This window comes from Camponotus vicinus, unplaced genomic scaffold (assembly GCF_025532165.1).
Source record: "Camponotus vicinus isolate PSW18456_S1 unplaced genomic scaffold, iyCamVici1.0 SCAF_8, whole genome shotgun sequence".
Lineage (NCBI taxonomy): Eukaryota > Metazoa > Arthropoda > Insecta > Hymenoptera > Formicidae > Camponotus > Camponotus vicinus.
In genome coordinates, this window is record NW_028141980.1 from 4,991,611 (window position 1) to 5,003,100 (window position 11,490).

An 11,490-nucleotide genomic window follows, 5' to 3' on the forward strand; every position below is an offset into this window, starting at 1 on the left:
GTTTATGGCTGTAAATAATCCTTGTTAGTATGTTCTGTGAAATAACCTTACAAAAAAATAAAGAGATCAAAGGAGAGAATTGATGTTGCATTGATTGATTTATTTTATTGTTAGAAGAAAGAACATGGCCCAAACTGGAACAATGTAAGCATTTATATTCGAAATATGTTTTAAATATATTATTTATAAATTTACTACAATTATTAAGCAGAATTCTCGTCTTTACGTTTATATATATAAACATATTTCTTTTGGAAAACTTTTATTGCATTCGTCAAGAAATGATTGGAAATAATTGGAAAGTCATTCTAACTCAATATTGCTGTAACTTATTTTAATAACTTAATATTTGTGCTTTTATAGCAAAAAAGCACGAAGTTCCCGGACAACATCTTTGCAATATACAAAGATGTTGAATTTTTTTTACTTGAATAAGGGCCTTGCCGAAGGTAAATTCAATGCTTTACATGGAAAGGAAATGGCGCAAAAAAAATGGGCAGAGCTAGCTGCAGAATTGAATGACATTCAAGGAGCAACAAAAACTGTTGAGCAGTGGCAAGTGGTATGGTACATACTTGAATATTATATGTAGTATTATATGTGTATACATGTATCTTGCTTAATTTTAAAGTGATTTAATTTTATGACAATTGAAATTATGCATTTTAATTTGAATTTGGATATATTCTTTTATGAACAGGAATAAAATAAAAATAATTCTATATGTGCTTAGGTATGGAGAGATTTAAAAAGTCGTACCTCTGCGAAGGCACGTGAATTGAGAAAGGCAAAGGCAATGACAGGAAATAAATCAATCAAGCAAACAGAATTATCTGAATTGGAAGTGCGAGTTATTGGGTTAGTAGGTGCAGAATATATTGAGGGGAGCAAGGATTGTGCAGAAAACATTCCGGAAGAGGAGGTGTGTGTGTGTGTGTGTGTGTGTGTGTGTGTGTGTGTGTTGTGTATGTCTGTGTACACATATAAAGGGGAGCTTTCCAGCAAGTGACACAAGTCGACGCAAGCATCATTCTGTCTTTGTTGTTTACTAAGGTTAAAGACAGAATGATATGCTTGTGTCGTTTTGTGTCGCTAGAAAGCTTCCATAGATATTATTATTACTCATTTTATTATACATAACATTCATATTACAAACAATTAGTCTAATAATATATATATTTTTTTCATGTTTATAGTCTTTACAAAATGAATTAATTCACGGAAAATCATTGGTATTAAAAGATATTCCACAAGTATTAAATGTTTGTGATACTTTTTCGCAAGAAAACTTGCAAGAAGACTCACAAACTTGGAACGAAAATAGAGGTAAACATTTTTATTAATAATATCCGAGTCAAAGAAATTTTTGAACTCATTTACAAGTTAAGTGTTTCAATAAACCATGTATATTTCATTGCAAAAGTAGATTATAATACATAATTATTACATTACTTACATTATTTATAATATATTTTTTATTTACAGTTGATTTATTAGATACCGACATCGGTATCGATATCACTCCCATCGATCATGTACTTGATGGAAATGAATCTGAAAGTGAGAACATTCCCATACAACAAATTGTGGAAAATGAAAGACAGACGAAAAGAAAGACTCCACGTGTACTTTCTGTTTCCAAGCCATTGACTCTACATACTGATCGCAACATCAATTTATCAGTTTCGAAAAGATGTAATAAGGATTTTAATAATGTATAGTGTTAAATAATGTTATATAGTACTATTGTACAAAAATCAAAGATATTTTTTATTTTTGTATAATAACGTTACAAAATGTATTTTTAACATTATATAGTTTTATTATTAATGTTTATTTTTAATTGCAGCAAATCGTAAAAGACCTGTTGACCAGCTTCATTCTACAAAGGAGCAGTTTGAAAATATTGCTCAGAAACAAGCTGATGCTATGATGGTAAGAGAAAAATCTTTAAAACTGGACTGAAATTGGTATAATTTTTCTAAAATGTATGATATGACTATATTGTAATTTTTCTCAAATATTATGCAGATTCTTGCCGAAGCCTCGAAAGCTCATGCAGAAGCAGTTACGATGAATGCCCATGCCATGACAGAAATGGCCAAAGCTGCTATGAAATTGGCAAATATTGCAGAAATACAAGCTGTGAACGATGCTGAGAGGATACGAGTGATGGAAAAAGTCGTGCAAGTATTAGAGAATATATTGCCAAGCTACATAACTTAAAAGGTAAGAAATGTCATATTTTGTTCATTATAAATGTGAAAGTAATACAATTATTAATAATATGTATAACTTAATTTCAGACTGGTTATAGGAAATACAATTACAAAGAAAACACGGACAATGAAATATCGAGTTAAAAGCAGTTAATTGAAAAAGACTGATTAAAAAGACTGTGCATTTCTGCAGGTTGCGTAAAGTATATGCATCAAAGTTTAAATTTTAAATACGTTTTATTTAATTAAAAAATTGTTTTTATTTTATTATAAACATTTTAACATACCTATGTTGATTTTATGAAAGAATTATATGTTGTGTTACATAAAATATTTATTTTCGCTTTATTTAATAAATAAATAATATTACTACATTATTAAAAGATATTTTATTATAATTATTTATTTAAAACCATATTTAAAAAAATGAAAGCCTCTAGAATAGTTTATTTTGTTATAAATTGTCAATTTAATAATAACAATAAATTATATTTTGCCTACTATATATATGTATTTGAAAAGCAAAATATATACTAAAGTAAAGTTAATAGTATAAAAAGTAAAACTAAATAAAGTACAATTTATAATAAAATGTAATTATCTTCCAAATCTTTCCACAATGAGGCGATCTTGAATTCGACGCGCGAGTGCAAGTGGTCGCAGATTATTATCATTGTCATCATTATCGTCAATGTAAATATTGGGTACATTTACGTTTGCGTAATCTTGTAACGGATCATTTATACCAGCAGCAATTCGCATATTGTGAAGAACTGTACACGCATTTACAACTCTTCCTGCAAAACCAGGTCCATATTGTAAGACCCTTTGCTTAGAAAGACATCGCCACGTACTTTTAAGAATTCCAAATAATCGTTCTACACAATTTCTTGCACTGCATAATGCCTCGTTATACAAAAATCGTGGAGTTCCAACAGGCTCATTAGGCAAAGGAGTTAGTAACCAGGGCTCTAATGGATATCCTGAGTCACCTAAAAAAACAATGTTTAAAATTTGCAACAAATATCAGACAGAAATATATAATATAAACAAAAACGTACCAATGAAATATGTTCTTCTTTCGCCGCGATTATATGCACGCTCCATAACAGCACGCGCAGCAGAAACACTCCAAATATAAGCATCATGCCTGGCTCCAGGAAATCTGGCATTCACGTTCAAGATCTTGAGATTCGGGTCACATATCTAAGAAATTAATAAACATGATATTATAATAATTATAACATGATTGATAAATAATTGCGATTTCCAGTACCATTTGCACATTTATTGAATGGTATCCATGATGATTTATATAAGCTTCTTCATGTTCCCTAGGAGCAATAATTGTCACGTGAGTGCAATCTATTGCTCCAATTGCTCCTTCAAATGGTTGAGGAGCATTCCGAAATTGCTCTCTTGCAAGTTGTTTGGCTTCCGGAATCATAGGAAACTACACTCATTGGCGAAAAAGATTGTCATTTATTGCGTTTGTAACTCGATGAACGCATCTGCTAATTGATGGTTGACTCATCGAAATACCCCATTGTTCACCTACTGGGCGTTGATAACATCCAGTCGCAAATAATCTTATTGCAGACAGTACCTACATGTGACGCATATATTATTATAAATAAACAATACAACTATAAATATGACTTATTGTAAGTGTTAATATTAAGTGAAAGAATATTACTTGTTTCTCGACAGACAGTCCAGTAATCCTTGTGCGCATCAAATGAGGTGCAAGTTCATCTATGAGATTTGATGTCAATTCCGGAGTCAAACGATATAATTCCTTAAGGGGGGAAGACCCTCCAGACAACAGGTTTTTCAATAATTTTTTACAAAAAACTGAGAGTATTTATTACATTGAATGAAATTACATATTGACATTGATGTTCAAATGTATACACACAAATTTTTTTATAAGAAAAAAAAACAAAATGGCGGCGCTACAGCTGCTCAAACTTGGCTCCTTCAATTTGCGCTGTGGAATGCCCAGCCCCTTGTAGTCAACTGAAATCAACCAATCAAAAGTTTTTCATTAAAATAAGTTATTTCGCTTTGTATGTACCTATTTTTAACGAAAAAAAAAAATGAAAATTTGAACACAAAAAGAAAAAAATTACACTTTTTTTTTATAAACAAATTGTTAAAAACAATATTTTTAGTAATAATTATTACTAAAAATATTGTTTTTAACAATTTAATTTTTTTCTTTTTGTGTTCAAATTTTCATTTTTTTTTTTTTCGTTAAAAATAGGTACATACAAAGCGAAATAACTTATTTTAATGAAAAACTTTTGATTGATTGATTTCAGTTGACTACAAGGGGCTGGGCATTCCACAGCGCAAATTGAAGGAGCCAAGTTTGAGCAGCTGTAGCGCCGCCATTTTGTTTTTTTTTCTTATAAAAAAATTTGTGTGTATACATTTGAACATCAATGTCAATATGTAATTTCATTCAATGTAATAAATACTCTCAGTTTTTTGTAAAAAATTATTGAAAAACCTGTTGTCTGGAGGGTCTTCCCCCCTTAAATTCAGCATCAGTCAAATCAAATGGATCTTCTATTTCTCGTAATACATGTCGATCTGCTCTTCGTCTGAGGCGTTCAATGCGATTTTCAAGATCCACTATATGTGCGGCAAGATAGGCATCAGCCATTCTGTAAATAATTTATTTTTTAATGTTACCTGTTATCTGTAAGTCACAGCACAAATTTAAAATGAAAGAGAACACTTTGATATCACTCGAGCTTACTTATGTATTGCTAAGCTTACTGTTTTAACTTATATTAAAATGATCTCCCTAACCTATCAGTCTATATAGTGTGATGTAAACTTATTTAATAACTCTTTTAACTTTATATTTCCAATAATTATTTTTATATAAACAAGTTGTATTATAAACCACTGCAAAATATAATTGATTTTATAAAAAATAAATTTAACCTAAATATGTATATACAATATATACATGCATATATATATTGTATATATAATATTATTAGATAATTTTTCTATAAAATTATTAAATAAATATAAAATGTGCCAGGTATTTGAGAATTTATAAATAAATATACGTACCTGAAAAATATTATAATTACTTGTTGTACGATGTATATCCGCTAAAGGTTTTCACAATTATTTTAAAATAAATCTTCACGGCAAGTATCGTTAAGTAGGATAGCGAGACCCCCGAAACCCATCGTTAACGTAGCGACAATTTTCGAAACGTAACGATTTGACTTAACGAGAGATGTCGCTAACTGCTTGGTACAGAATAGCGCTTAACGAAAATTGTCGTTAAGTATATTTAACGATAGCGATAATTGTCGCTAAGACGTTAGAGAATCCCGCTACTGGTCTAGAGCCTGGTTGCTACGGGGCCCGGTGTACTACGGGCGCTCTTGTGTACACCACCCTGAGGACGGGTGCTCCCGTCCTCGGCCGACTACGGTTAGACCCGTGCCCGTGCATAGTTGCACGCGACCATCCTGTAGGTATCTCGCGCCCGCGTCCGCGACTAGGTACACGCGACCCTGTAAATATCATCCACTCGCATCCGTGCCTAGCCTTACGTGATAGCTCTGTAAATACCCTGCGTTTCAGAATAAGGTCTGCGTTCGTAAATAAGTTGCGTCCGATGCGCGTCGTGAGAGAGTGTGTTGTACGTGATCACTCTGTACATATCCTGCGTCGTTAGAATAAGGCCTGTATTCGTAAATACGTTGCGTCCGATCCGCGATCACTCTGTACATATCCTGCGTCGTTAGAATAAGGTTTGTGTTCGTAAACACGTTGCGTCCGATCCGCGTCGTGCTGTACGTGACCACCCTGTACGCATCTTACGTTTATCACATAAGATCCGCGCCTGTCACGATCTATACGCGACCAGCGTGTAAATATTTGTGTCCGCATTTCTAATTGCATCCTCTTGGAAATATACATGTTTGTGAACCTAGTTTAAGGATTACGGAATAAAGAGTTTGTTCGTAATTAACCCGTGTAGTTCTGCGAGCCTGAGCCTCCCCTTCTCCCGAACCCTGACTCCGGCGAGCCGAGCCGGCGTCGGGAAAGGTGCTCCGTTACAACTGTATTAACTCTCTAGCAAAAAAGCATTTATTATAAACCAAAGACCTATCAAAAGAAATCAATTACAAGTGATTTGATAATCTACGAAGGGAGAATAATTTTAATAAAAGCGTTTAAAAGATAATCTAAAAAACTATTTACCAATTATCAAATCTGCTAATTTTAATTTGTTGAATGATTTTTTGGACCGCCTCCCCAACCAGCTGTAGGTTGCTGCAAGATTATTTGTGATTAACATCTTCAAAACCCGTTGTATAAAATTGTATACCGAACATCCACCAATTTTTGAAAACTCATTCATCTGTGAAATTCAAAACAAAAATAATGCATTGACTGAAATTTCATTAATTAATGAAGTACATATAGTAACACTGCAATGTAAAAATATAACATATATTTGAGAATAACAGACATTTACAAAAAATTACCGCAACGTTAAAATTTTTGTCATCATTTAAATATTCATCGACGCGGATTACTTCTTCTTCGTTTTGTATAGGAAACGAAAAAATTGTGAAAAATAAAGGTGCTTCCTGCTCTCGAGGAGCCACTTTTCCATCGTTTGTAAGACGACGATTAATAGACGTAGTTAACTCGTGAAGAGTATCTGTGTACTGCTACATGCTTGCTTTCAGCATGTTTTGTTGGCGAATGATTTCTTTAAAATAATTTTCTGAAAAAATAATTTAATATATATTTATTAATAAATTGTCGAACATGTAATTCATGTAATTACAATAATAAATTCATTACTTTATAATAAGATTAATAAATTTACCGAAAATAATTGTAATTTATTTTATTTTAAATATATCCCACTAAGCAAAATGTTAGCAGGTTGGCAGCAGATTGGCAGCAAATTCGATCAGAATCCCACACCAGAACCGTAGCCATCTGTGTCCGCATTAAGCTTTTGTTTTGGCGACAGAGTCTGTAAAACATAACCTGTCAACAAACTGTCGGCAGAAACCGAGCAGATTCTGCGCATGCAACCTGATGGCAAATTGACAGCAGAAACCGCACAAGATTTGCGCTTACTTTTATTAATGTTATATAAATGTAACAAAATTGATTATTACAGATGCTAAATAAGAATATTATCAAGCAAGTTAATTACAATTTTCTTCTAAAATGACATATATGTCATATGTTATATCGTAATATATGTTAATGTAATATACGTTATATCGTAGTTATATCTCATATAGCAAAGGACTAATTCAATTTAATTAAATTAATAATAAAGTAAATGATAAACGTAAATGTAACTTGTAAAACTGGAGATGTAATTTATTTAGAATTAAATTCTTGCTTTATGCTTCAAATAGGTAGTACGGCCCTGTCTATCGGAGTGGGTAGACTGGGCTCAGGGGGAGGTAACGTTCCGGCTGACGCAGGTACTGACGGGGCACGGGTGTTTCGGAGAGTACCTGCGTCGCATAGGTCGAGAACGTACCACAGCGTGCCACCACTGTGATGTGCTGTGCGACACGGCACAGCACACACTCGCCGACTGCGCGGCATGGAGTGCGCAGCGCCGCGCATTGACGGGAGCCGTCGGGGAGGACCTCTCGCTACCGGTCCTAGTTACGCGTATGGCCGGTAGCGAGGAGGCGTGGAGGGCCGTCGTCGCCTTCTGCGAGGAGGTGATGCTGCTGAAAGAGACGGCGGAGAGAATCCGCCGTCGGAAAGTAGCAGCACCAGCAAGGGCGGCGGCGGTAATCGCAGGGGACGACGAAGAAGGAGGGACGGAGAAGGAAGATAGTGGAGGGGATGATTCAACACTCCCTCTCTCACCCTTGATCCACATCCGGAGGAGCCGGAGGATACGAGGTATGCGCGTGAGGGGGACCCCATCCCCCTTACCGGGGAGATGAGACTATGGGGGAGGTAAAACATGCGTGCGGGAGTGCTCTCCCGCAATGATACCTCCCCTCCCAATCCCCCTCACGCACAAGCGGGATGGCAAGGAGTAGGGCAGGGGGAACCCCCTCCCTCTCTTTACGGCGTCGAACCGGCGCCGGGAGAGGAGAAGGAGCTGAGACTCCCTCAAGCCCCCCAAAGAGGGCGGAGAAGGACATAAGGGGGAGGAAAGCTCCCCCCTTCTGGATAGCACGGGGTCGTCCGTAGACGGCCTCGGTGCGATTCCCTCTGGACCTGGTCACCGCGGGCGGGGGCCCAAGGTGACTGAGCAGGTCCACGAGGAAGGTGGGCAGACGGCGTGGTCCCATCTGCCCACATAAGGAAGAAGGGAAGGGTATTAATTGCCCTCCCCGGGAAGGAGACCTGGCGGCAAACACACAAAACCGCCGGGTCCTAAGCGTAGAGGGGAACAACAGCCGGGGATGTGGTGCATAAGGGAGTCCCGGGTCCCCGCCTGCCCCTCCATACGCGCGGAAGCCCACCGCAGGAGTTTTAGTTGATATATGGGTGTTACTGCCCGGAGTCCAACATAACACTCGTCTCTCCCCCGAGAGCGAGGGTATGCATAAAGCATTTCTCCTGTGACATCAAAAAAAGCTCACGTAGTGGTAAGTGAAGGAACTATCGAATCATGCAAACCCTGTTCCGTTTCTGCCGTCAATCTGCTATCAGACCCGTGCGGGGTTGCCCTCATCGGGCGCCTCCCCTGGCGACGCATTGGGGAAAGCTCGTCGGCTCTGCCAAAGGGTACCGAGGAAATAAAATACCCGGGGTGGACCAAAACGGGCGTATCCCGATTGAACACGTAACGATTCGACACCGCTCGATTGGACACGCATTATTGGACACGTTTTATTGGACACCGCTCGATTGGACACCGCACGATTCGACACCGCACGATTCGACACTGCACGATTGGACACGCACATTGCACGATTGGACACGGCAGCATTGGACACTGCACGATTGGACACGTACATTGCACGATTGGACACGGCAGCATTGGACACTGCACGATTGGACACAGCACGATTCGACACCGCACGATTCGACACCGCACGGTTGGACACCGCATGATTGGACACGCACATTGCACGATTGGACACGGCAGCATTGGACACCGTACGATTGGACACCGCACGATTCGACACGTACATTGCACGATTGGACACGGCAGCATTGGACACCGCACGATTGGACACAGCACGATTCGACACCGCACGATTCGACACCGCACGATTGGACACAGCACGATTCGACACCGCACGATTCGACACCGCACGATTCGACACCGCACATTTGGACATGTATGCACCCCGCCGGTAGGGGTGCCTACGATAGGGTGCAACTTTCCACGCGAAGCGAGGTTCCACTTTGCAACCTTTCACGCGAAGCGAGGGGGACGGGGTGGGTGCGGGAGGGGGGCCGAAGGTACCCCCCCGTGTGTGTGTGTGTGTGTGTCTGCTCCATGCTCTTTGTGCGGTGTCGAATCGTGCAGTGTCGAATCGTGCGTGTCGAATCGTGCTGTGTCCAATCGTACGGTGTCCAATGCTGCCGTGTCCAATCGTGCAATGTACGTGTTCCAATCGTGCAGTGTCCAATGCTGCCGTGTCTAATCGTGCAATGTGCGTGTCCAATCGTGCAGTGTCGAATCGTGCGGTGTCGAATCGTGCGGTGTCCAATCGAGCGGTGTCCAATAAAACGTGTCCAATAATGCGTGTCCAATCGAGCGGTGTCGAATAGTTACGTGTCCAAAAGGAGGTCACCCGACCAAAACTAGCAATAAAACTCAGCAATGAATAAAACAAATTCGGCAGAAACTACCCCAGGCGGTATTCCGAGTGATAACTCAGGCAATTCACCCTCTTCGGAGGCAGGCCCCAAGGATTCTGGGGGGGGGGGAATCATTGCTTCCTAATTACGAAATGAGTCATAAACCCAACAACAATGTTAGTAACAATGACCTAAATAAGCTGGACCCAACTCTTTCCGGACATACATTAGCGTCACGGAGAAGTGACCTGCTCGAAAGACAACATTCCTCATCCTTTAGCGGTTTTCCAGTAGCCAATCAATTAACAGAAGATAGCCAACAAACAACAGGAAACAACTATATAAACAAGAATAAGGTCTACCAGGACCATACTACTACCAACGATAAATGGACGGAAGTTAAAAAGAAAAGACTGCGTGATAGCCCTGAAACGCTGAAAAGAAATCTGAAACAAACTAAACTCAACAATTACTGGCTCAGCAATCCAGTGCCCACGTTCAATAGTTTCGATAATCTTGACGTCGAGACTCAGCATGACGCTGAAGCTCATCAAGCATCAAATTTCAGTGAGAAATCGATCAAACCTCCGCCTATATTTGTGGACAAAGTAAGCAATGTTCAGCCCCTCATCAAGCTTTTAAATGACTATGTCAATAATAACTATGAGATTAAAGTTCTCAGAAACGAGCAGGTTAAGATCCTATCTAAAACATCGGAAGCTTATACAATCATCGTCAAACAACTAGAACTCGAAGGTACCGAATTCTACACCTATAAATCCAAGCATGAAAGAGTCTTCAAGGTTATCCTTAAAAATATGCACCTCTCCGTTGATATCGACGAAATTACTAAAGCACTGGACAAGCTTGGTCATCCTACTTCCAATATTTGGAATATTAAATCGATTAAATCTAAAAAACCATTGCCTATGTTCGTTGTGGAATTGCTACCCAAAACAAATAATAAAGAAATCTACGAAGTTAAAAGTTTAATCCACAGTCGAGTCACATTCGAACCACCGCGACCAAGACGCGACATACCGCAATGCGCAAACTGCCAACAATATGGACACATTAAAACATATTGTAAGCGGAAACCCAAATACATTAAATGCGCTGGAGATCACACTTCTGTTAGCTGTGCGAGGAAAGTCAGGTCAGATGACGTTAAATGCACACTATGTGCGGGGAATCACCCAGCCAACTATAAAGGCTGTATAGTTTATCAAAACCTGTATAAAACTAGATTCCCCACTATGAGGAAAAAGCAAGTTATGACTGCCAAGACGGAAAATCTAGTCATTGAAACTCCAGCAACTTGCCAGCTTACTCACCCCGAAACTAACTATGCGCAAGCGATGGCAGGAAAGGAACAGTTTAATGCAAACATATTCCCTCAAGCGACCATAGCATCTCAATCTGCCAATAATACTAATGACATACAGGAATTATTGGGTATGCTCCAACAAATGAT

General features: G+C 38.6%; 1 protein-coding gene across 1 annotated transcript; it reads left to right on the forward strand.

The window, feature by feature from the left end:
• Window positions 1-124: 124 nt before the first annotated feature.
• Window positions 125-2,226, forward strand: LOC145976330 (uncharacterized). The gene is made up of 7 exons (XM_083107392.1): window positions 125-144; window positions 364-562; window positions 734-922; window positions 1,197-1,326; window positions 1,486-1,695; window positions 1,850-1,935; window positions 2,032-2,226. The coding sequence occupies exons 1-7, from the start codon at window positions 125-127 to the stop codon at window positions 2,224-2,226; spliced, it is 1,029 nt and encodes a 342-aa protein (XP_082963518.1).
• The last annotated feature ends 9,264 nt before the right edge of the window (window positions 2,227-11,490 follow it).

What these genes read in the sequence shown, in the direction of transcription:
- LOC145976330 (XM_083107392.1), top strand. Translation starts at nt 125, where the DNA reads ATGGCCCAAACTGGAACAAT. An exon ending in ATGGCCCAAACTGGAACAAT is followed by an intron (nt 145 to 363) that starts GTAAGCATTTAT and finishes GTGCTTTTATAG; the next exon opens with CAAAAAAGCACGAAGTTCCC. An exon ending in TTTATCAGTTTCGAAAAGAT is followed by an intron (nt 1,696 to 1,849) that starts GTAATAAGGATT and finishes TTTTAATTGCAG; the next exon opens with CAAATCGTAAAAGACCTGTT.